Source organism: Takifugu rubripes, chromosome 7, assembly GCF_901000725.2.
Source record: "Takifugu rubripes chromosome 7, fTakRub1.2, whole genome shotgun sequence".
In the NCBI taxonomy this organism is placed as follows: Eukaryota; Metazoa; Chordata; class Actinopteri; order Tetraodontiformes; family Tetraodontidae; genus Takifugu; species Takifugu rubripes.
In genome coordinates, this window is record NC_042291.1 from 17,170,284 (window position 1) to 17,197,225 (window position 26,942).

The window sequence follows — 26,942 nt, forward strand, 5'->3', positions numbered from 1 at the left end:
GTGCAGGAAAAACGTGCACCCGAACGACGCTGAGGTAGCTCCAGAACCAAAGTAACCCATAAAATCACACCTTCCCGGGCCGACCCTGTTCCCGTTCGCTTCCTCCTCCGACTGTATTATTCCTTTATCTTAGCCAGGTGTGTAATGTGGGCGGGGACAGTTGGTGAGTCAGTTGTGCTAGCACTAGCATTAGCCAAGAATGAACAAATATGGAGCCTTCAAGGGTTTTGTGAGCATTCGTTGTGTGTCTGATAGCTTTGGACAGCCAGAAACAGAACTTCTCGAGCGGCTCGGTGTTTCCAGCCTCAGTAAATAGTGCAGACGGCGTATTTACAGCGAGATTTACCGACCCAGAGAGCTGCAGCTGCTCGGTGACACACTGGAAATGAGGAGCGTGCATGTGCTTCTATGGACACAGTTACTCAGCGAAGCCATGACGTATTCCTCATATCTGATCACCAGTTGGGGGGAGACGGAGAGCTGGAATGGTGGAAGGACAATACTCGGCAGGACTATAGAGACCAGCACACCTGAGTCGTTTTAGGGGATTCAAACACACAAACACACAAACACACAAACACACTCTCACCCCTTCAGCCTCCTCCATTCTGCCTCTCCACATTGGGTGTCGCCATGGAGACTGCCTCCCGGCAACAGCTGGAGGAAAGCCAGTTTTTGAGCAGTTCAAACCCAGGATGTCCAACAATGAAGAGTGGTGATGTCAGCAAGTGTCCAGCAGCATATTATGGGCTGGCAAATTTATGAACATAATCTTAACGTCAGATGCGAAACAGCTGGAATCTCACGTGAGATTAAAGATTCTGGATTAAAACACAGAGATTGGAACCGTTGAGAAGCGCGCACGATTCCCGAAACTGTGCAACTCTCTCGCCTACCAACACGACTCTGGTGACAAGGTAGGAAAGCTGATTCACATTGGCGGCTCGTTCGGAAGTTCACGAATTCCTACGGTTAGTTAGGCTGGTTCTGCTCTGATCCAGTTCAGGAGGAAACTTTTGTCCCCTTGGAAGAGAAAGTCGAGGTTGTGGAGGAGGTGGATTAACCCTAACCCTAACCCCCTAACCCTAACCGTCTAACCCTAACCCTCTAACCCTAACCCTAACCCCCTAACCCTCTAACCCTAACCCCCTAACCCTCTAACCCTAACCCTCTAACCCTCTAACCCTAACCCTCTAACACCCTAACCCTCTAACCCTAACCCTCTAACCCTCTAAAACCTAACCCTCTAACCCTAACCCTCTAACCCCTAACCCTCTAACCCTAACCCTCTAACCCTCTAACCCTAACCCTCTAACCCTGACCCTCTAACCCTAACCCTCTACCCTAACCCTCTAACCCTCTAACCCTAACCCTCTAACCCTAACCCTCTAACTCTAAACCCTAACCCTCTAACCCTCTAACCCTAACCCTCTAACCCTGACCCTCTAACCCTAACCCTCTAACCCTAACCCTCTAACTCTAACCCTAACCCTCTAACCCTCTAACCCTAACCCTCTAACCCTCTAACCCTAACCCTCTAACCCTCTAACCCTAACGTTTAACCCTAACCCTCTAACCCTAACCCTCTAACCCCCTAACCTCTAACCCCCTAACCTCTAACCCTAACCCCTCCTAACCCTCTAACCCGGACCCTCTAACCCTCTAACCCTAACCCTCTAACCCCTAACCCCTAAACCCCCTGACCCTCTAACCCTGACCCTCTAACCCTCTACCCTAACCCTCTAACCCCCTAACCTCTAACCCTAACCCTCTAACCCTCTACCCTAACCCTCTAACCCTAACCCTCTAACCCCCTAACCCTCTAACCCTAACCCTCTAACCCTCTAACCCCTAACCCTCTAACCCTAACCCTCTAACCCCCTAACCCTCTAACCCTAACCCTCTAACCCCTCTAACCCTAACCCGCTAACCCTCTAAAACCCTAACCCTCTAACCCTAACCCTCTAACCCTAACCCTCTAACCCTCTAACCCCTGAACCCTCTAACCCTAACCCTCTAACCCCTAACCCTAACCCTACCCTCTAACCCCCTAACCCTCTAACCCTGACCCTCTAACCCTCTAACCCTAACCCTCTAACCCCCTAACCCTCTAACCCTAACCCTCTAACCCTAACCCTCTAACCCTCTAACCCTAACCCTCTAACCCTAACCCTCTAACCCTAACCCTCTAACCCTCTAACCCTAACCCTCTAACCCTAACCCTCTAACCCTCTAACCCTAACCCTCTAACCCTAACCCTCTAACCCTAACCCTCTAACCCTCTAACCCTAACCCTCTAACCCTAACCCTCTAACCCTAACCCTCTAACCCTCTAACCCTAACCCTCTAACCCTAACCCTCTAACCCTAACCCTCTAACCCTCTAACCCTAACCCTCTAACCCTAACCCTCTAACCCTCTAACCCTAACCCTCTAACCCTAACCCTCCGCTACAGAGACACTTACGGAAGTTCCTGAATCAGACAGGACGAAAGCAGAAATGAAATCAAATGGAAGGAAATGAAATTAGTTAAAGAAGGTCGATGTTTTCTGCAGAAGAAGAAATGTTGAACGTTCGATTGTACCAGAAAAAGTGACGACGTCACAACGTCAAGACAGTTCTGATGGTTGAGCCTTCAAATTCTACAAAAGAGTGGTACTACCAGAGCAGTCCCACCGGAGCGGTCCCACCGGAGCGGTCCCACCGGAGCGGTACCATCAGAGCGGTCCCACCAGAGCGGTACCACCGGAGCGGTACCATCAGAGCGGTCCCACCAGAGCGGTCCCACCAGAGCGGTACCATCAGAGCAGTCCCACCAGAGCAGTCCCACCGGAGCGGTCCCACCGGAGCGGTACCATCAGAGCGGTCCCACCGGAGCGGTACCACCGGAGCGGTCCCACCAGAGCGGTGCCACCGGAGCGGTACCCACCAGAGCGGTCCCACCAGAGCGGTCCCACCGGAGCGGTACCACCGGAGCGGTCCCATCATCTTCATCAGCGTCTGATACCAGCGCACGTGCACGTAGACACGGGCACTTCGGCGTCATTATGTGACAGATGCACGGTGTCGTGCGCACGTGCAGCACACGTGCACATATTCCACATTTACGGTGATAAAAAACTTTGGCCTAAACATTGAGTCCAGTTCACCAACAGGTCCCTTCCCGTCTCCTTTGGATCCTCCAGCTCAGCGAGACCCAGCAAAACTTGATTCATCCCAGCCCATATTTGCTCATCACTACGGCGCCGGCAGCCTCTCACACACACTCACACTCTCACACACACACACTCTCACACGCAAACTCACACTCTCACACACACACACACACTCTCACACGCAAACTCACACACACACACACTCACACACACACGCAAACTCACACTCACACACTCACTCACACACACATACACTCTCACACACACACACACACACACAAACACACACACAAACACAAACAAACACACACACACACACACACACACACACGCGTCTCATTGGGACTGAAAATGAGAGAAGATGAAAAAGGAAAGAGAGGAGAGGGAGAAAGGATGAAAGGATGATAGCAAGTTGCATTAAATGGGGGCTGCTTCTGTGGGGGGGGGTCAGGATGGGTTGAAGGGGCGACGGAGGCTGCAGAGAAGCTGCTAAACCACCTTCTGGAGGGAGGTGCAGGGATTGTTCCTCTCTCAATCTGGGCCTTCTCTTCTTTCACCTGACAAAGTTCGACAACTCTCCCTTCTCTCTCTCCTCTGCTCTTCTGTCCGTTCTCTCACTCTTCCAGTGGTTTTCCTCTGTTTTCTCCAATACGAGAGACACACCTGCCCTCCAGGTAGGAAACACACACAAAGCCCAAAAGTCCTAATATCTTGAATAAAGCACCAACGTTCTGAAAAGTCCTGTTCAGGAATCGACCGGATCAAGTGAGGAAAATAATCGAGTGAACAACAAATTCCTCCACTGACATTTCAAAGAGGTGCAAAGGTGAAGTGAAGGATTAGGGCGGCTCGTGTGGAGACGGAACATCTGAAGGACGACATGGATGGGCGGAGAAACCTGGTTTCACTCATTTGCAGCCCCGACCCAGGAAGGTAAACACGAAGGATGGGTTAAGTTTGACGCGGAGGGGGCGGAGCCTGTAGGAAACTGCAGCATTAATGTTTCAAACTTTGTAAATGTACTAAATGCACGTGTTACACAACCTATTTGTCCTCTGTCAATGTGTATTTATAAACATAAAACACATTTCTGAAAGTGACAATTACATTTGGTGCTTTATTCAAAAGCAAATAGCAAAATAAAGGATGATGTAATGAAATCCAGCAGGTTTGTCTTCAGGGCAGGAAGCAGAGGTTTGTAGAAATGAAAGTAAAATAGAGATAAAGACAAAGAGAAACAAGGGCCAACGAATGCAGAGCAGCAGGACCTCAGGGTCGAGACCAGGTGAGAGTCAGGCCACGCTCACACTCACAAGCAGCCACGTGCACAAGCGTGTCAAATGTGCTCGTGCAAAGAAGACATAACGCAGAAAGATGTGGGCTGACACGCACAGACCAAATATTACTTTCATTCATAACATGTTTAGAAGCATCTAACAAATAAAATCATTTTTAATCATTTTCCATTCAATTAGGGCCCATTTTAGTTCTGTCATCAAGCAAGAAAGAACAAGGGAATGGGTGAGATATTGGTGGCAGGGATAGCTAACATGGGGGGGGGGGGGGGTTAAAAGTTCAAAGGAAGTGAGAGGGTGGGGAGGAGAGTTGCATGGGGGGGTACATAAAGGAGCCAATAGAAAGGGAAGATAAAGCCTAAGAATGGGTTAATGAGGACACAGTAGGTAGACCAAACTCAGGCAGTAGGGGTGTGTGTGTGTGTGTGTGCGTGCGTGTGTGTGTTTACACAAGTGTACAAAATGGGTAGTTCACACAAGGATCAAGAGAAGCTTTGGTAATTAAACAAGAAACAAAGGCCACAATGCTATAAAATGGCTTCATCTGTGACAGGTTGACTAATGTACATAACAGGATGGAGTGGGGGGGTGGATGCAAGGGGGGAGGGCAAAAGGAGGAAGAGCATGAGAGGAAGAGAAAGTGAAGGCAAATGGAGATGAGAAAAAAGTGAAGCAAGAGAAAAGATGGAGGAACAAAGAAGCTAATGCTGTGAACTTCTGACTTCTGCTCTCGAGCTTTGACAATTATGAACAAAGTCAATGTTATGTGTCACTTTATAGCTGCATTTCATTGACGCATCTTGTATCTCAAACCTATTTTCAAACATCATTTAATGAGATCTGCAAGTCTAGTAATAGAATTCCAACCACGCTGGGTTATATATAGGACCTTGTTTTCATCTCCATTTTTCATATTTCAGAATGTGAGCTTTTTTTTAGCAGATCCACTTTTCCTCCCTCTGCTGCCGCCTCCAGACAGAGGCTGGAGGTTAAACAGGGGTTAATTTAGTCTTTTAAACCCGCTGATCAACTGGATTACCAGCGTGACCCACTGGCCAGCCACACTCAGTATTAAAGGAGACCCATCTTTAAAAAGGGACATCCCAAAATTAGACCCCGTTAGCCTGTACTCATCTTGCCATGCAATGATGTTTGAAATATTTAGATAAGAAAATGATGAGTGATTGGTTGGATGGAAATAGGGTTAGGGTTAGGGTTAGGGGGGTTAGGGTTAGGGTTAGGTTAGGGGGTTAGGGGGTTAGGGTTATCTTAGGGGGTTAGGGTTATCTTAGGGGGTTAGGGTTATCTTAGGGGGTTAGGGTTAGGGTTAGGTTAGGGGGTTAGGGTTAGGGGGTTAGGGTTATCTTAGGGGGTTAGGGTTAGGGTTAGGGGGTTAGGGTTATCTTAGGGGGTTAGGGTTATCTTAGGGGGTTAGGGTTAGGGTTAGGTTAGGGGGTTAGGGTTAGGGGGTTAGGGTTATCTTAGGGGGTTAGGGGTTAGGGTTAGGGGGTTAGGGTTAGGTTAGGGGGTTGGGGTTAGGGTTAGGGTCAGGGTCCCAAACAGAACAAAGGCAGCACACAAAGGAAAGCTCGGAGAAGTAGCACCCAACACTTGAAAAAACACGTTGTGACAAGATGAAAGTAGGCTGGACAGGATTGATTTCCACAGGTCTAAAGGGGATCCCTCTGCCAGGCCTAGATAACATGAGGGGGGGGGGATACTATAGAAAAGAAGGGAAAATAAGAAATAGAGAGAAAATTGAATAAAGCTGATAATGAAGAACAGGATACTTTGCCCTACTCCAGTTTCCAGCGAGTCCTTTTACTTTTCCTTTCACTCCTCTGATCTGTCTTCATTTGCTTCATCCATTCACGTGTTAAACAGAGCTTCTTTTATTTTGACTGCAACCCAAATGGAACATGAGAACTTGCTGGCAGACAAGTGGAAGAGAAAGAGAAAGAGAAGAGAGACAGAAGTGGGACTGAATGGAAGAAAGAGAAAGTGTGAGAAGTAAAGTGATGAAGAAGAAAGTGGATCAGAGGGTCTGACAATCACCACAAAGATGGAAAATTGTTTGTGTGTGTGTGTGTGTGTGTGTGTGTGCGTGCACGTGGGTCTGTTGGAAGGAACGGGTTCCTGTCACTGTGTGAGCTGAAGCTTTTGTGGCTGCAGGCTCCAGCCAGGAAGAGCGGTGGGAGAATGACACACGAATAAAGCCAGTCGGATGTTGAGGATCAACCTCAATATCCGACTGGCTTTGACAGGAGGAAAAACACAAGGAAGGAGCAACAAGAAGGGTAGAGATGGGGCAAGATGGAAGAGGAGGTATTACTCAGAATACGGGAAAAAAAAGAAAAAATACTGACGATGAGTAGGTGGGCGTCATGAGAGGCAGCGAATAACCGAAGCAGTGAACGGCAAAAAGGGGGCTGGTTGTAAACGTGTTTTTGTCCTGGTCGTGGAACACTGGACCAGCACTATACCCTCCAGGGCGTGCTCGGGGGTTAACGGGAGTGTGGCCAGTCAATATGAGTCACTTGGGGTATCCTGTAGGGGGTGCTCCACGACTGTGGGGTCCTTGGGCTGCTGGGGCTCTTTATGCTGCAGGAGCAGGAGCTTGGTTCACATTGTGAGTCAGACCTGTTCCTGGTGCATGTTGGACATTGGCAGGGCTGCCATTTTTCACCGGTTCTGTTCATAATTTCTGTGGACAGAATCTGTAGTCATTGGCAGGGCCCAGAGGGAGTCCAGTTTGCGAAGCGCAGGATTTCATCCCTGTTCTTTGCAGACGAGGTTGTCCTTTGAGCTTCATCAATCCACGACCTCCAGCACATAAATGAGAGGTTTGCAGCCGAGTGTGAAATGGCTGGGAGAAGAATCCTCACCTCCAAAGCCAAGGCCATGGTTCTCGACCAGAAAAGAGTGGCTTGCCACTGGTTGGTGGAGAGGTCTTAGCTCATGTGGAGGAGTTCAAGTATCGTGGGGTCTTTTTCAGGAGTGAGGGAACTATAGAGTGTGAGCTTGAGAGGCGGTCGGGTGTACCGGACCTTTGCGCCTAGTCGAAAGGTGAAGCTCTAAATTTACCAGTCAGCCTACGCTCCTCCCTTTGGATAGTGAATCTCAGGACAGGATCGTGGATACAAGCGGACAAAATGAGTTTCCTCTACACCAGGTGTGGGCATCGAGGGCCGGATCCAAGCCAGACTTTCTGTCCTACAGGTAAACACTTTCACCTGGGGTTCCATTTACCTTGGTGAAAGCGGTTTCTCCCTGGTAGGATGCAAATCCCGGCTTGAAAGCAACCCTTGAGGACTGGATTTGACCTCCTCTGATGGGCAAGTCCAATCCATGGAGGCTGGAATCCAGCTGGGATTTACATCCTACCAGGGAGAAACCGCTTTCACCAAGGTAAATGGAACCCCAGGTGAACGTGTTTACCTGTAGGACAGAAAGTCTGGCTTGAATCCGGCCCTCGAGGACTAGATTTGCCCATCCCTGGACTACAGGGTGGCTGGGCGCTCAGGAGGAGCTGCGACTAGAGCCGCTGCTCCTTCCTGTCGAGAGGAGTCAGCTCAGGTGGCTCAGGCACCTGTTTCAGAGGCCCTCTGGACACCTCCCTAGGGAGGTGGTGTTTTAGGCATGGCCCACCAGAAGGAGGCCCCAGGATGGATCCAGGACATGCTGGAGAGACAAAGTCTCTCAGCTGGCCTGGCAGCGCCCCAGAATACTCCCGGGAGAGCTGGAGGAAGTGTCTGTTCTGAGGGAAATCTGGGCATCAGTGCTTAGGCTGCTGACTCTGCGACCCGGTCCCAGAGAAGCGGAAGACGAGACGTGTTTTCCATGGAAGAAAAAAAAAGGGAAACCCTTTATTAACGGGTGAAAGCAGAGAAAAAGCGGAATGAGCTTGTGGTGCAATGTTGGGCAAATTAAATCAGGATCTACTAACTGAAGGCGCATTTATTGATGATGTAGAGAGACTTGTCAATACTGCGGGCTATTAGAACCATTAGTAAATAGTCCAAAAGGAAGTAAGTCTGGTACAGAGAAGAAATCTTTTCCTTTTACCTTCAAAGCTACAAACAAAGTTTGGAAATGCAGAGATGACAGTAAAAGTTAATCCACTGAAACCTACAGTCCAATTTCACATTACAAGCACCCTGACGTGTGAATATAAATGTAAAAAACTGCCAATAAACACTTTGACACGATGACCAAACCTGACCAATTTGGAAGTTCATATGCTGCTCAAGTCCTCGGTGGAAGGGTAAGGGTAACCCTAACCCTAAACCCTAACCCTAACCCTAAACCCTAACCCTTAAACCTAACCCTAAACCCTAACCCCTAACCCCTAACCCTAAACCCTAAACCCTAACCCCTAACCCTAAACCCTAAACCCTAACCCCTAACCCTAAACCCTAACCCCTAACCCCTAACCCTAACCCCTAACCCCTAACCCTAAACCCTAAACCCTAACCCTAACCCTAAACCCTAAACCTAACCCTAACCCTAACCCTAACCCTTAAACCTAACCCTAACCCTAAACCCTAACCCCAACCCCACATCAGACATAATGAGACAGATTGATGCTCATTTGGAGTCCTTGGCCCCTGATACCTGTTATTACCACAGTGGCCCCTGTTGTCCAGTAATAACACACACATGAGTTCTGTCCAACAAGGTACCTGGAATTTCAACGCAGCTTTGTTCTCCCCACCCACTTTCTTCCTGACGATTGGGAATGCAGCTTGCTTCTTCTTCTTCCCGATCGAAGCAACAGCGTGACGTGTTTCGGAGGATCTTAGAATGGTTTCAGAAGGATCTCTCTCCTGGAGGATGTGAGACTTGTCCTATCAGTGCTTTGTTGTAAAAGCAGTGACACCGTCGCCTGAAGGCAACGCGCCGCTGCGCCCGTTGACCACAGCAATATTTAGCACCATGCAACTTTAGCAATATTTTGCACCGTGCAGTAAAAATGGTCATAATAAACACTAATAAACACAATAACAATAAAAGTGGACTATGGGTCACGACAGAGATTCCTGATATCCAACTATAATTAGGTAAATGATTAATAAACCCCCACAAATAAAACATTTTGAGCCTGAAAAACGAATTCAAAAATGTTATGTTAGTTATCGTGAAATAAATTCCTGATCATAGATAAGGAGCTCAGGGCCACACTGGTGCAACGGCACCATGCTTCAGTTTTCATATCAAATGCTACTAAATGATGGTTGTTGCTTTTATTGATGCAATTTTAATAGAGCCTCATGGTGTATCTGCGTGGGGGGTGTAAATCATCCAAGAAGAGAAGATAGAAATGCTAACGCCAGTATCAGCGAGAGAGAGAACCAGCCGGTAGCAGAAAGAGCGGTTGTGTTTGCCAGAGATAAGGCAGGAAGCTAACTCACGCCGTGAGCAATGCTATTAATGAATTATTACAGAAGGGCAACAAAATGGAAGAAAGAGAGGGCAAAAGAAGTACGATGGGGGACACATTTGGGATGAAAGGGAAGGTTAAAGGAGGGAGCCATGGACCAACCAGGACCAAGATGGAGATAAATAAGAGGGCGCTATTTTATTGGTCTACGTGAAGTTAGAATCCTCAACTCAAGCTGAATCAGTCCAATCCAGTTTATGTAGCACTTACGGCTAAACAAAGGAAATGCGAGAGGACAAAAGCTGTGGGGGTGTGAGAGCAAACTGGGGGGGTTGAGGAAGAAAGACAGGGAACAATGAATGTAAGCGAGAAGGAGAAGGAAGAGTCGCCAAGGCTGAGAACGTCACAGCATCAGCGTGCTGGTTGTGGAGAGACGAAGGCTCATTTATGGCCAGTCATTCTCTGGCTTTAGCTACCATGACTCAGCAGTTAGCAGTGGAATAAGAGTTTTTACAGAGTGGCTTTAAGAGTGGGGTTTCACCTGTACAGCCTGACCTCCGTGACGGGGTTTCACCTGTACAGCCTGACCTCCGTGACGGGGTTTCACCTGTACAGCTGACCTCCGTGAACGGGGTTTCACCTGTACAGCTAGAGTCAGCGGGCTCAGAAAAATGCCTCACTGTCGTACATTGTTGACTTATATTTCTCTAAATCAGCAGAATCTCCACCAAAATTTACTTTCACCGTCAACAAAATTTCATGAATCCCAGAAAATATAGTGAAGAAATGTTAATAGATGGAAAACTGCCTTTCAGTAAAAGTGGATTATCACGGATCTTTGAAAAAAATAGTCTTTACGTATTTAGTGTTGTGTGTGAAGCCATCTGGGGGGGGCATTAGTGGGGCTTTTGTGTTAACAGTCCAGATATGTTACGTTTAGGACCACTAATACCCTCCTAAAGGTACCTCTTAGCTCGCAAGGATGTTTTTTTGTCAAGAGAAAATACAATTGTTTATTATAGCATAGATGGCGTAGATAGCATGTTTGCCAAATCTTGGAGGAATGTTGCTAAATAAAATATCTGACTCAATTTCTCAAGGTGCTACAATCACAGCATGACCGTGTGATCCTAAAACCCCCCAAATTTTTATAAAATATATATATATCAAACATTAACACGAATTTAGCCTTACAGGACGTTCTTCAGCCATTTCTGCAGAAACTTTGTTGAACTTTTATTTTTACTTCCTTTCTGAGGTTCCCTGCTGCAGTTCGTAAGCCGACACATTAGCGAGTAGCTAACACTTCCCTTCAGCGGTTTGGGGAATCGGCACTTTATCTGTGGCCGTCCTTCTTGAGAGTGAACTGCACAGCAGTGAGTTCAGCAGATTTGTGGGGGCTGAAATGACGTAAATTAACGAGAAACTGAAATAATATATAACATATATATAATATATAACATAATAATGCATCACATGACTGGACCAAACAGTCACATGTGAAGGTTCACATGGACAAGGATGTCTTCCAGCGGTACCCCTGAGCCAGGGAGGAACTGAGGAATGAGGAACCAGTGAGGGGTGAGTACTTCGCTTTAACAATAACAGATTCAATTTTGCTTAAATAAGAATCACAAATGACGCATTCTTTCATCTGAAGAGAAAAACGTTGAGCGTAAATGCTGCAGTAACGGGAGTAACGAATCCGGTAACGGGAGTAACGAATCCGGTAACGGGAGTCACGAATCCGGTAACGGGAGTAACGAATCCGGTAACAGGAGTCACGAATCCGGTAACGGCAGTAACGAATCCGGTAACGGCAGTAACGAATCCGGTAACGGCAGTAACGAATGCGGTAACGGGAGTAACGAATCCGGTAACGGGAGTCACGAATGCGGTAAAAGGAGTAGCGAATGCAGTAACGGGAGAGTAACGAATGCGGTAAAGGGAGTAATGAATGCAGTAACAGGAGTAACAAATGCAGTAACAGGAGTAACAAATGCAGTAACGGGAGTAGCGAATGCAGTATCGGGAGTAACGAATGCGGTATCGGGAGTAGCGAATGCGGTAACGGGAGTAACAAATGCGGTATCGGGAGTAGCGAATGCAGTATCGGGAGTAACGAATGCGGTAACGGGAGTAGCGAATGCAGTATCGGGAGTAACGAATGCGGTAACGGGAGTAGCGAATGCGGTAACGGGAGTAGCGAATGCGGTAACGGGAGTAACGAATGCAGTATCGGGAGTAACGAATGCGGTAACGGGAGTAGCGAATGCGGTAACGGGAGTAGCGAATGCGGTATCGGGAGTAACGAATGCGGTATCGGGAGTAACGAATCCGGTATCGGGAGTAACGAATCCGGTAACAGGAGTAACAAATCCGGTAAAGGGAGTAACGAATCCGGTAACAGGAGTAACAAATCCGGTAAAGGGAGTAACGAATCCGGTAACAGGAGTAACAAATCCGGTAAAGGGAGTAGCGAATCCGGTAACAGGAGTAACAAATCCGGTAAAGGGAGTAACGAATCCGGTAACAGGAGTAACAAATCCGGTAAAGGGAGTAGCGAATCCGGTAACAGGAGTAACAAATCCGGTAAAGGGAGTAACGAATCCGGTAAAGGGAGTAACGAATCCGGTAACAGGAGTAACAAATCCGGTAAAGGGAGTAGCGAATCCGGTAACAGGAGTAACAAATCCGGTAAAGGGAGTAACGAATCCGGTAAAGGGAGTAGCGAATGCGGCATCATTTGCATGTTGCCTCCAAACCTAAAAATATTCAGTTCCATTTTTCTTACAGTTGTCTCAACACCTTTTAAGCCCTTTGCAGACAAACGCTCCACTTACACTGACAAACACGTTTTGAATGAGCTGCAACCAACTGCTTGTTGTCTCGGCTTCATATCCAACCCTCCGAGTGGTGAAACCATCAGCGGATCGGAGGATCCGTGTGTGAGCAAGCAAACACTGAAAATCACATTCTGCTTCCCGAACTTCTGTGTGTGTGACAACATGCTGAAAAGGAAATATGACTCCAGCCCATTAATGGTGTCTGACGACCCCGAGGAAGATGGACAAGTGTTGAAAGGATGACAGATAAAGATTAAACAGCTTTAAAACGGAGGGAAATCAAGCGCTCCCACACACAGGCGTTAGTTAAAGTCAGGGGCAGAAATCCAACAGCTGGATCGGCACGAGAGGAACGACAGGTGGAGGCAGGGTGGCGAAGAGGAACGCCATGAGACACCGAAGGAGAGCAGTTGCATTTATCTGCAACTACAAGAGTCTGCAGCGATGCAATAAGGAAGAGAAATGAGAACAGGTGGAAGGAAAAAGGCAGCAGGCCTGCAGGGAAGGTTTGGGATGAGAAAGGGAACAACTTAGGGGTAAAGTTAAAAATGAAAAGAAAGAGCAGAGCAAAAAAGTAGGAATGGAAGTGGGCATAAAATAGGCCCAGAGAGAGCAGTGGGAATAAACCAGGATGAGTGAGAGGAGAGGAGGAAGGAGGGAAAGAGAGGAGGAGCAAACGAGGATTAATGTACAATCTAGTGTCCACAGTAGTGTGTGTGTGTGTGTGTGGGGGGGGGGGGGGCAGCAATGAACATCCACAGGACTGATTAAGCCAACCACCAGACTCAGCTGAGTTGGAGAAGAGCATGGGCCAAGTTGGGCCACCGAGCGCTGCCGTTCACCACCACGGCAGGCAGTCCCGGACCCAGAACCTGGAGCAGTCCGGACCCAGAACCTGGAGCAGTCCCGGACCCCCAGAACCTGGGCCAGTCCCCGGACCCCAGAACCTGGAGCAGTCCCGGACCCCAGAACCTGGGCCAGTCCCGGACCCCAGAACCGGGGGATCGTGGCTCCGTTAGCCTTAAAGAGTTTCCTCAGTGCTACAGATGGAAGAGTCACATCACATTAACTTGGTTCTGCTTGATGTCAGCAGCTAAATGATGAAGCCTCACCTGGAGAGAGATGTATTGAATTACCAGACATCAAAATATGCAGTGAATCTGGGGGGATTATTTATGACTGCAGGATGTTTGAGGACAGCGTCAGGCAGCAGATAACTCCAAAGCTGGACTGGAAAATCAAAGAGTGCCAACTCACTGCTCACTACTGAGCTGCATCGCGCAGTTCAGTAGCATCTTGTAAAAAAGGTCACAAAACACCCAAACTATACGTCTTCCAATTCGGGAAGGCTTCCTCAGAGTTCCAAACAGGTACAGTATAAAGACAAACATGCTAACGTGAACTGGAGCTTAGTGGAACTCTGATTTGCTTAGAAGAACGTTCAAAGAAAGAAAGTTCAAACCCAGCAACACTCTCAGACAGAGGCTGGTCCACCTGAAGGACAAGACACCAAGTCTTGTTTAGGCTGTACAGCACCAGGAGGAACGTGAGGAACTGGACATTGGGGAAACCAAACAACCTCTCCACAGAAGAACGGCACAACACAGACGCGCCACCTCTTCAGGTCAGGACTCAGCAGTCCACCTACACCTAAAGGAGAGTGGGCACTCCTTCCAGGACAGCCCAGTATGGGTACTGGCCAGAGAAGACCACTGGTCTGAGAGGGGGGTCAAGGAAGCATCCATGTCAAATTGGAAAAACCATCCTTAAACAGAGGTGGTGGGCTGAGGCACTTCCTGTCACCCACAACAATGCAGTCCTCCACTCCTTCCACCAACAAACCAAACGTTCACACCATTCCAGGAGACCTGGAGACTCACCACCATGTGATCCAGCAGACAAAGGGGAGACACCTCAACTGGAACTAGGTGAACGACCCGACCAACGACCCTGCCAACGACTCTCAGGTGACCACCCAGATCATTAGCATGCTAATGGGCCACAGGGGCTATATTTTCAAGCTCTGTCCCCAGCGAGTTCAGAACTGGAGAAGCCTTCTGGATAGAAGGAGAAACGTCTTCAAAGAGAAGAAACCCAGTCCAGTTGACAGAGAAAACTACCTCGGATAACGATGACCTGGATGACTGAGAATTTACACAGACATCTAGAAGAACAAAGCTTAGAAGGGCTCAAAGCCAACGTTCAGCTATTGCTCTGTGTCCACACTCTTCATGCAGGCCAGCGGATGAGATGTTTGTTTGCTTTGATTAGCATTCCTTTCTTTGGGCTTTGTGTGCACGTAACAGCTGCTATTAACCCGTCTGCTGGATTCTGTTTCTCTTTTTAAGGTCCATCCGCAGGATAAAGCAACCGACTGTGGAATTGAAGATTCACCAATGCATCAAACAGGAGAGACAAGAGTTGTTCAGCATCACGCCACAGGTGGACCCACAGAGATCCCCCTACAGGTGGAGCCAGAGACAGGTGAAACACAGAAAAAGCTCTTCCTGTTTCCAACCATTTTGGTTCCTGTGATGAGGAGGGGGGGCTACTGTTGACAGGGAGGGTGAGACCGCCAGGCTGTTCAGCTTCTCAATGCTCCTCAACACACCTGGGTTGGTCTCTGCGTTCGACTCACCTGCTTCCTTCTCCTCTTGGTGCCTCAGGCACCAAAACACAGCCATGTGCACGCCGCTCTCGGCCGTATGAAACCCGATTATGAAATCAATTAGCCACACGCAAACATGCAATTCCAGTGCAGCCCTACGAGAGGGCTGCTGACCGCCGGGACAGGACAGAACCTTCTTTCTGGAGGCACTTTTGCAGCTGCCGTTCTGCATTTTGTCACCTTTTCCCCTCTTTTTACAAGAATTGAGACAGAATGAGGAAGTTTATGTTGACTTCCACCAAGTTTAGCCTGGGAGATCAGAAAGTCGCTTCTCTAGCCATGTACAGGTGTACAGCACAGACGTGCGTGCTGGAAGTACTTGGTGACTGGAACTGGCTTTCCTCCAGTCCAAGAGGCGCTGAATGCCTGTTTTGGACAGCAGGCCTCTAAAGAGCCCATCTGAAGATGGAGGTGAGGCTTTAGGAGGGGCGTAAGGATGAAAGGAAGGATGAAAGAGTAAAACAGAAAAAAATGAGAGACTGTGTTTGGGTGGTTTATTGGCTGGCTCGTCCCTACCGGCTGGCTTCATGCAGTTAGGTGTGTGTGTGTGTGTGTGTGTGTGTGTGTGTGTGTGTGTCACCAACACGACGAGTCACACTGATACGATTAAAAATATGGGACACCAAGAAATGCTCAGTCACTTTAATTAGCAACACGCCAAGTTCATCTGCAATACACAGCAACATACCGGCCCTTACAGGGACCACTGGATCCTACAGGAACCACTGAATCCTCCAGGGACCAGTGGATCCTCCAGGGACCAGTGGATCCTCCAGGAACCACTGAATCCTCCAGGGACCACTGAATCCTCCAGGGACCACTGGATCCTCCAGGGACCACTGGATCCTCCAGGGACCACTGAATCCTCCAGGGACCACTGAATCCTCCAGGGACCACTGAATCCGACAGGATTCTTCTCAAAAATCTGTGTTTTATTGGGCTAAAAATGACTCATCACTTTCTGGCGTCCTCTTTTGTACTTTGTTCTGTCCTTTTTTGTCCCAATGAAAAACAAACTGTTATTGTGTAGTAATTCTAGCACAATGACGTAATTATAGCCTGGCTGGAAGGGAAAGTCATTTAGCTTCTAGCGATTCGCCGTTAGACAAGGCTGAGATGTGACCACAGAAGATTGTTAATGCAACCCTGCAATCAGAATGTCTGTGATGACCCTTATTTTGAGTCTGCACGTGGGAGAAGACTCCGCCCCCTCTGTGCCCCATCAGCTGCTGTACAATTGGACATTGGAGCGGACGCCCCCGGGCCCGTTAGCAGCTTCATCACCTGCGTTACTGTAGTCACAATAAGCATGATTCATCCCCCGCCCAGGGCGACTACACCATCCTCATCCTCATCTTCACCATCATCATCATCCTCATCATCACCATCATCATCCTCATCATCACCACCATCATCCTCATCATCATCCTCATCATCACCATCATCATCACCACCATCATCACCATCATCATCATCCTCATCACCATCATCCTCATCACCATCATCATCATCATCCTCATCATCACCATCATCATCCTCATCATCACCATCATCCTCATCACCATCATCCTCATCATCACCATCATCATCATCACCACCATCATCACCATCATCATCATCATCCTCATCATCACCATCATCATCCTCATCATCACCATCATCATCCTCATCATCACCATCATCCTCATCACCATCATCATCATCCTCATCATCACCATCATCACCATCATCACCATCATCCTCATCACCATCATCCTCATCATCCTCATCATCCTCATCATCACCATCATCCTCATCATCACCATCATCATCCTCATCATCACCATCATCATCATCACCACCATCATCACCATCATCATCATCTCCATTCAGGTGGTTTCTCAGATTCAGATAACAGCAGTGGAATGTAATTGGAGCCAGAAACACGATGAAGGTCTGATGTGTCCGTCCTTTACTTCTCGAAGCTCTAGCTGTGTTCCCTGCGCTAATTACACAACCTCTAGTTGGCCTCCAGGGAGGTGTTATTAAAATGATTTAGAAATGTAATCCCCCAACACACACAGACACAAATGTAAGCAGAGCCAGAGAGCGACAGCATATTAGCCCATCTTAGCTGCTCACACTGGCTCCTGGTAGCATTTGGTCCTTTTTAACATATGCAAAGCACCAGATGGGCCAGAACCCAGCAACTGCCATGGTCGTGGTGTTCCCCAACACTCAGAAGGCCGAGGATATTGTTCACTTTTGCCCCGAAGCTTTAGAACTCCACCGTTAGACAGGAGGGCAGCCAGCTAGCGCGTTATCTATTTATTGTGATGTTTCCTTCCCCTTCATGATCTGATCAAAATCAAAAGATTCCTCTAATAAGCTCATCCCTTCGACCCCTCTTGGAGTTCATGTGCTCGGACCTTCTGATTCCCAAAGCCTCCCACTCACAGATGCTCCTTCTCTACACTTTCCACACCAGTAACTCGCTCATTTTATGCTGCGATCTTAATCTTTGCAGGATAAACTGGGTTTTTCTTCCCTCTCAGTGTGTGGGGGCACCTAAATCATTTGGATTCAGCTCCTTGACTCTGTTTCACCTGATTTTCCCACATCTCCACCCAGTTCTTACTTAAAACTCTTTATTTCACGGCTCCCCATTCATCTCCTCATTACAGCAACACAGAATCACAATCTTACCGTTTTCTAATTCTGCCGGGAATAAATTAAACCAACAGACAAGCACGACCCAGTTGGTGGGTTCCTAGAACTCAGAACTTGCTAAAACAAATCACCCGCCTGTGCAAAACCCTTTCAAAACCTAAAGTAAAAAACATTAAGATATGCTCTTTTTCCCTTTGAAATACTTGTAAGTCTTTTGTCAACAAAATAAAAAAGAAGCTCGCAGCTTTCCCGGGTCAGAAAGCTCAGGACCTTCTAGTTCTCATCCCTAACCCTAACCCTCTAACCCCTAAACCCTAATCCTCTAAGCCCTAACCCTCTAACCCCTAAACCCTAATCCTCTAAGCCCTAACCCTCTAACCCCTAATCCTCTAAGCCCTAACCCTCTAACCCCTAAACCCTAATCCTCTAAGCCCTAACCCTCTAACCCCTAATCCTCTAAGCCCTAACCCTCTAGCTCTAACCCTCTAACCCCTAACCCTCTAGCCCTAACCCTCTAGCCCCTAAACCTCTAGCCCCTAAACCTCTAGTCCTAACCCTCTAGTCCCTAACCCTCTAGCCCTAACCCTCTAGCCCCTAACCCTCTAGCCCCTAATCCTCTAGCCCGAACCCTCTAGCCCCTAATCCTCTAGCCCTAACCCTCTAAGCCCTAACCCTCTAGCCCCTAAACCTCTAGCCTGAACCCTCTAGCCCCTAATCCTCTAGCCCTAACCTTCTAGCCCCTAACTCTCTAGCCCTAACCCTCTAGCCCCTAATCCTCTAGCCCTAACCCTCTAGCCCTAACCCTCTAAGCCCTAACCCTAATCCTCTAGCCCTAACCTTCTAGCCCCTAACTCTCTAGCCCTAACCCTCTAGCCCCTAATCCTCTAGCCCTAACCCTCTAGCCCTAACCCTCTAAGCCCTAACCCTCTAAACCCTAACCCTAATCCTCTAGCCCTAACCCTCTAGCCCCTAATCCTCTAGCCCTAACCCTCTAGCCCTAACCCTCTAGCCCCAACCCTCTAACCCCTAAACCCTAATCCTCTAAGCCCTAACCCTCTAGCCCTAACCCTCTAGCCCCTAATCCTCTAGCCCTAACCCTCTAAGCCCTAACCCTCTAGCCCGAACCCTCTAGCCCCTAACCCTCTAGCCCTAACCCTCTAAGCCCTAACCCTAATCCTCTAGCCCTAACCCTCTAGCCCCTAACCCTCTAGCCCCTAATCCTCTAGCCCCTAATCCTCTAAGACAGGGGTGGGGAACCTTTTTCATATCGAGGGCCATTTCAATTTCTATAAAGTCCTCCGAGGGCCATACTATTATGAACACATACCTAGGGATGCAAAAAAAAGACAAAAAAAATTCTATAACCACTGTGTTACTAAGTCTCATGATTACTGCATTTGAGTTTGAATTATTTATTTAGCACACATGCATAAAATGACAAACAAGTAAAATATGTTTTCATGATCATACATAATAAAAAAAAGAGGTGCAGAGTTGAGGCAAGAGACCCGTAAGGGCCTGTTCGAGGCCTCTACTCACAAAAACTGTAATACAACAAGATAATCAAGAAAATAAATGAAGAAAGAAAGATAAAGACAATAATAATAACAACTAGAAAGCACTCGGAGAGCGCAGACCTCCGCCAAGCGCATATTGTGATTTCCACCATAAATATTAGTCCCACATATACTTTGACTACATATTTAGATTCCTTGACCATAAAAAACATACCGATAGCCACTGGAATCATAACAATATATGTCTTAGTTCAATAGTTATTCACGAAAAAAATTCACGCTTTGAAACAATTTTACTTTGTCCGGCGCGAGCGCCTCAGCGGCGGCTACGAGGCGCGTTCACGAACTCTCCTTCGGCGTGAGGTTTCAGCTTCGTGGCTATTAATTCACTCACCACAAAACTTGCACGCGTAATATTCGGTACATGGTCGTGTGAAAGCTGCTTGTTGAGCCTCCAAACGCCGACGAAGAGCATTAATTTTATCCAAACTCATCTGTCCTTGTCAATCAGTCCAGCCCTCTACGTACATCACATGCTGTGTTCACTGACCCTGACCTTGACTCAGACATAACATAACCGTCTATTTTATCTCAGAAAACGGGAAAATATTTCCTCTTGTTACGAAAGAAATTTCAGGATACGAAAGGCAAAAATACGCTACCGCTGCTACTCGCAGCTTGCGGAGTTTAGCGAACGGTCCCACTGTATAAGTGCACATATAAAATATAAAAATCTTATTGCGTTGCGGGCCGGTAGAAATGGTCTCGTAGGCCGTATACGGCCCGGAGGCCGGGGGTTCCCCACCCCTGCTCTAAGCCCTAACCCTCTAAGCCCTAACCCTAATCCTCTAGCCCTAACCCTCTAGCCCCTAATCCTCTAGCCCCTAACCCTCTAACCCCTAACCCTACACAAATGGGTCAATTCCAACATTTACGGCGTTTCAAAAACGCTTCAGAGGCTCCAACGCACCCTCGATTGTGCACTATGACTCTTTAAGCAAACGTGACCATTTGTTCCACGCTTCCCTGCACAAAATCACACAAAAGCACACACAAGTGAACAAGTGTGCATGTCTGCACATGCAACACCGTCGAAGGCCATGATGGAATATGCCGCCACCTGAAGCCACAACCACGAAACAAAAGCACCACTAAGCACACAACAGCTGATATACACACTAAGTTGCAGGTTATTTTCCTGAACTGTCCTTGCCAGAATATAATAAAGTAGCTTTTTAACAAGCCCATCATGGTTCCTGTGGCTTTTTCTTGTGTACGTGTGTCGGTGCATGTAGGTGGTAGAGCCCCCCCCCCCCCCACCCACACACACACACACACCCCGTTAAATACCGACCTTCAGATTTAATAGAACTGACCTGAAACAGGCTAGATGGATGTGCAGCTACAGACATTTGACTTCATTAACATTTTGTTTGTGCTTCTACTCAAAGAAAAGTCTGTGTTGAAGAAAAAACTGAATTAAACTGATATTTACCGTCAGCAAACAACAAGTTTGCATGTAAAATTCGCACAACTGTGCAAAAGAAGAGCAGTGCAGGTGCACAGGTGCACGACTCTTTGATAAGGTGGCCGTCGGCCGTTGTTGCAGACATCCAGGTGCACAAATTCAGCGCACCTTTGCACCAGACCGGGCAGGTCTCACCTGGTAGCCTGGATCTGGTTATTATTCATGTTTTCTGTGTGTGTGTGTGTGTGTGTGTGTGTGTGCGCCAAGGTAAAGGTAATTCAAACAAAGTGAAGCACCAGCAGTAAAACCAGTTTTCAGGTCTGGGTGTCTGATAACCACGCCCACCCCCAGTGAGGCGGGCGTGGTTATCAGCAAGAAGGCGGGGCTTCAGTTGACAGCGTGTCTTCAGGAGTGACATGGGGGCTGTTGCACCTGTGTGCCGGCTCACATGGACGCTACGCCCTCCTGCTGGTGCTCTGGTTTACACCAACTAACCCTTCTCTTATTTACTCTTAGAACCAACATAATCACCAGATAAGGATGCGCTGATCCAACCTCCAATACTCAGACGAGTCCACGTTCACGGTCGAGTGCCATCTGCAGGTGTTTAGTTTATATCCCATCTCCTGGTGATAGTCCTGGTTTCAGGAACCATTCAGAGGACGACCAGAGGAGGTGACCCTCCGTTATTGGGTGACCCTCCGTTATTGGGTGACCCTCCGTTACTGGGTGACCCTCTATGGGTTAGCTCTATGGGCTCTATAGGGTTAGGGTTAGCTCTATGGGCTCTATAGGGTTAGGGTTAGCTCTATGGGCTCTATAGGGTTAGGGTTAGCTCTATGGGCTCTATAGGGTTAGGGTTAGCTCTATGGGCTCTATAGGGTTAGGGTTAGCTCTATGGGCTCTATACGGCAGCGACAACAGTGGCTGTTCATGGCCTTAAAGTCCACAAAAGCGTAATAAATGACTTTGGAATCAACCCCAAAAGCCCCCTGGCCTTTGCTAGCTGCTTCACAGCTCATTGCCCTCATTTACCCCAGCGGGTGGCAGTTGCTATGAACCGCTGTTCCTGGGCAACGACAGCTGATGCCCAAAGCCTGCGGCGAGATGCTTTAGTCTCCCAGAAGGTGCCAGGGTTCTACTCTTCTCCTGCCAGGATAGTAGCAACACTGCTGACCATCATCAGGATCCATCATCATGATCCATCATCAAGATCAATCATCATGATCCATCAAGATCCATCATCAAGATCCATCATCATGATCCATCATCATGATCCATCATCAAGATCCATCATCATGATCCATCATCATCATCCATCATCAAGATCCATCATCATGATCCATCATCATGATCCATCATCAAGATCCATCATCAAGATCCATCATCAAGATCCAGGAGCATCTTTGAGAGCCCATCTGTGGATCGGACCAAAGCTAAGAAGGGCCTTCAGCTACATCAGAAGCGGTGAACTTTAATACCCCTGTGCAGGACCTGAGGACCACAAAGCACCAACACTTGGTCGTTGTCACACAGTGAATCCAGATGTTCGTCCTTCCTGCGACCCGTCCTGGCTACAGTGATTGGAGGCCCTGCGCCCTGGTCCTGAGCTCTGCCAGTCGGGTCCCTTCTGGACTGAGCAGATGTAAGACTGGGACAGAACTGGTTCTGTCTCGTGTCTCTCTCCACGGTGACCTCACTGATCATGACATCACCTCCCCGCCAGCATGGACGGGGGCAGACGGCTCCCTCGGACCCCATTAGTCCGTCTGTGCTCTGGCTAAAGCGGGTCCTGCTGCACCACCAACTCTGGAAGCGCTTTAGTGGGTGGAGCTAACGCAACAGCTAAGGTAGCGAGCGCTTTAGTGGGTGGAGCTAACGCAACAGCTAAGGTAGCGAGCGCTTTAGTGGGTGGAGCTAACGCAACAGCTAAGGTAGCGAGCGCTTTAGTGGGTGGAGCTAACGCAACAGCTAAGGTAGCGAGCGCTTTAGTGGGTGGAGCTAACGCAACAGCTAAGGTAGCGAGCGCTTTAGTGGGTGGAGCTAACGCAACAGCTAAGGTAGCGAGCGCTTTAGTGGGTGGAGCTAACGCAACAGCTAAGGTAGCGAAGCGCTTTAGTGGGTGGAGCTAACGCAACAGCTAAGGTAGCGAGCGCTTTAGTGGGTGGAGCTAACGCAACAGCTAAGGTAGCGAGCGCTTTAGTGGGTGGAGCTAACGCAACAGCTAAGGTAGCGAGCGCTTTAGTGGGTGGAGCTAACGCAACAGCTAAGGTAGCGAGCGCTTTAGTGGGTGGAGCTAACGCAACAGCTAAGGTAGCGAGCGCTTTAGTGGGTGGAGCTAACGCAACAGCTAAGGTAGCGAGCGCTTTAAGGGTTGATCAGGCAGCAGGACGGGTTGCACAGGTTTGGGGCTCATTTCAGAGTCTTGTGCTGACAAGCACGGCGCCATTGTTCACACAGATGGTGGAGCGGCCCACTGAGGCCCAGCTAGAGAACAGAGGACAGAACCACGACCCACTGAGTGAAGGGGACCGAGGACAGAACCACGACCCACTGAGTGAAGGGGACCGAGGACAGAACCACGACCCACTGAGTGAAGTCTGATCGTGTTTACAGGGGAACCTGCAGACAGCAGGCAGGAGAGGAGGCTGCCTGTTCTAATTGGACCGGAGACAAATATAGTCCATGTTGTGGCTCCCACACTTGGATCAAAGGATAAATCTTGGATCATGCTTTGATCACGACAGAACAAAGTTCTGCACAGAAAAAGCAGCAACATGGCAGAATGTAAACGGAACCCAGAAGCTGCTCTGGTTCCACAAAAGTCCCAGTAGAAAGTGGAACTAATGCGATTATAGGGCGGGTGTGCACGTGGGGGCTTCTGCTCGTGCACGTGGGGGCTTCTGCTCGTGCACGTGGGGGCTTCTGCTCGTGTGTGTTTCCCTTGATGTTCGCCGCCACACATCGGCCCCCGTGACCAGCGCCCATGTACTGATGAGTCTTTGCACACATGGCTCCAGGAACCAGAACCCAAGCCCGGGATCACGCTACCTGTACCTGGGCTCCGGCACCAGAACCCAAGCCTGTGTAAAGGGGGCGTGATCAGACCCAGGAATGGAGAAGGTGAAGGAGGAGCTAGAGCTGCTAGCATTTGTTGTCGTGCATGTGCTGCACGTTTGGTGTAAACCTGCCGTGGGTTAGTGGGCGTGCCCCCCCCCCGTGCTCCCGTGGATCCCTCGGGCTTCCATGAGTGGATCCCTCGGGCTTCCATGAGTGGATCCCTCGGGCCTCCATGAGTGGATCCCTCAGGTCTCCATGTGTGGATCCCTCAGGCTTCCATGAGTGGATCTCTCGGGCCTCCATGTGTGGATCCCTCAGGCTTCCATGAGTGGATCCCTCGGGCCTCCATGTGTGGATCCCTCAGGCTTCCATGAGTGGATCCCTCGGGCCTCCATGTGTGGATCCCTCTTTCTCTCCATCTTCCATCCCTCCGTCTCATATTCATCTTGTAAGGGGGCCAAAGCTGCCAGTAAAGACCTCTTCCAGCACCGTTCCCGCCCCGGACGGCTCCTTCCTGGTCTGTCAGGGACCAGATCAGGACCCTCAGGCCCAGCTCAGGACCCTCAGGCCCAGCTCAGGACCCTCAGGCCCAGCTCAGGACCCTCAGGCCCAGCTCAGGACCCTCAGGCCCAGCTCAGGCCCAGCTCAGGACCCTCAGGCCCAGCTCAGGACCCTCAGGCCCAGCTCAGGCCCAGCTCAGGACCCTCAGGCCTCGCGCCACAGATGCATCAAACACGCTTTCACGTCGCACTTTATACATTTTAGAATTCTACCTTCATCCAGACACAAACGCCCACTCGTGCACATAAATCAGCCTTTCCCTCTCAGGCTGGAGGCTGGGGAGCATCACCTGGTGCCTGCAGGGCTCAGGGGGCTCAGGAGCCCAGGAGCCCATCAGGAACCTCCACCTCCGCAGGATGAACGTGTTGCAGGACAAAAACCTTCTACCCTCAAGAGACCAACGTCTCTGTGGTTCGGGTTCGGGTTGCAGGAGACCGCAGCAGCAGTGGTGGGTCACCACCAGCAAAGGGATCTATTGGATCTATTGTGCAGGACCGTCCCGCAGCGAGCAGCGGAGGCGAACCGGAACCAAAGCAGCGCCACGGCTTCGCTGGGTGTCCGTGTGCGAGGCTCCAGAGGTTCTGCCATGCACGCTCTCACGCACTCAACGTTGGGTAAACGCCGACACACGTCTGCTTCACCATTCTCGTGTGTTGGCTAACGTGCACGTCTCCCGGACACATGCACGTCCGTCACAACATCATTCCAACCACGGCGCGTCTGCTGGACAACATTAAAAAGGGGCCATAAAAACCGAAAGGAATGTGCGTGCACGTGGTCGTGACAGACGTCGTTTCACTTTTTGTTTCAGTCAACGTTGGATGTTCTGGAAGGTTCTAGTGATATTAACGCTGACCCGAACGGTGCCAGAACACCGACAGGGTCACACGTGTTTCGTCACGCAGCCACGTCCTTCATCTCACGCACGCGAAACGACTCGCACTAATAAAGAAGCACGAGCACGTCCCGGAGCCTTACCGGTGCGCAGCCAACAGGCGACGGTGATGATGGCGATGGTGAGCGGGACGCAGGAGCTCCACACGGCGCGCGGAGCCATGGCGGTCGCCTGTGTCTCCTCCTGGTTCCTCCTGGTTCCTCTTGGCTCCTCCGGGTTCCTCCGGGTTCCTCTGGGCTCCTCCGGGTTCCTCTTCCTCGGCCAATATCACGGGGACATGAAGGTGCGGGTTCTCTGTTCCGACTGCGCCTTCAGCGCCTCTGAGCGTGCGTGAGTCCGCGCACACGGGCGACTGTCCGTGAACGAATTCGTGTGTTTTCGTCTTTACATCGCAATGGAGCCGGTTCCGCAACACACGCACGCTTCAAGCTTTACGCGTGACTCGGACCCAAGACTGGTCCCTGTTTCTGGGTTCATTCTCATGACACACACACATATATGTAAAAATATATATTAAAAAAACCAAACCATGGATGAGGGCGGAGCGGTGGGCAGCCCTGACCAATCAGAGAGCGGGGGCAGGTGGAGGGTGTGTGGCTGAGCCGGGGGGGGCGGGGCAGGAGAGCAAAGCTGCACCTGGTAATTAGCTGAAATCAATGTGATTGATAATTGACGCCAGAGATTTTTCTCGATGCAAACACGCAACTTATTACGAGATTAATGATTAAAGTGATAAAGGTGAAGCTGGTGTTGAGTGTTGAAGGGAAAAGGATGAAGTCATTTACTGGAATCTGCTCGAATGTGTGTGCGCGGCACTCATTTTATGACCACAATGCAACTGTAATGTTTGGAAGCCCAAATCGGAGACAATTAACCAGGCTGATTTAGAAATGTGGAGCTAAGGGCGTGACGTGAGACGTGTAAATGTTCTCTGTTCATATATTCGTGGACGATCCGGTCGTGCTAACGAGGACTTTAATCCGGTCGTGCTAACGAGGACTTTAATCCGGTCGTGCTAACGAGGACTTTAATCCGGTCGTGCTAACGAGGACTTTAATCCGGTCGTGCTAACGAGGACTTTAACCTTCGCCCTCACCGGGCAACGGTTCGCCCGGTATTCGGTTGCACTTCCTCTTTCCTTCCCTCGAGGCGCTGCGTCTTTGGCGACACCTTCAGGCGACACAGGGAACAGCATCCGTCCTCCACTCACTTCATCTCAAGCAGCCAGAAAATAACAACACGGTGACGTCAGAAAAGAGACTGAACTCCCACAGTTCTCCAGTTGAGTGACGTCTTAAAGGTCACAACAGCAGGCTGGGAATGTGTCTCGGGATCTCATCTGCCCCACTCGTTCCCTGATCCTCATCCCAGGGAAGCTTCCCTCTGTGCAAGTGTGTGTTCCCAGGTTGGCAGGGAGTCAGTGATCCCAGTGTCTGCCATACCAGGTG

The 26,942-nt window shown here is 49.3% G+C and overlaps 1 protein-coding gene across 1 annotated transcript in view; it reads right to left on the minus strand.

Annotated features, from left to right (window-relative positions):
• The window catches only part of LOC105418427 (cell adhesion molecule 4-like), a 69,598-nt gene extending 43,612 nt beyond the window's left edge, over window positions 1–25,986 (minus strand). The window contains exon 1 of the mRNA XM_029839481.1: window positions 25,578–25,986. Coding sequence (XP_029695341.1) covers window positions 25,578–25,656 — 79 coding nt within the window. The 5' untranslated portion in view covers window positions 25,657–25,986. The remainder of the gene's footprint in view (window positions 1–25,577) is intronic.
• Between the last annotated feature and the right edge of the window lie 956 nt (window positions 25,987–26,942).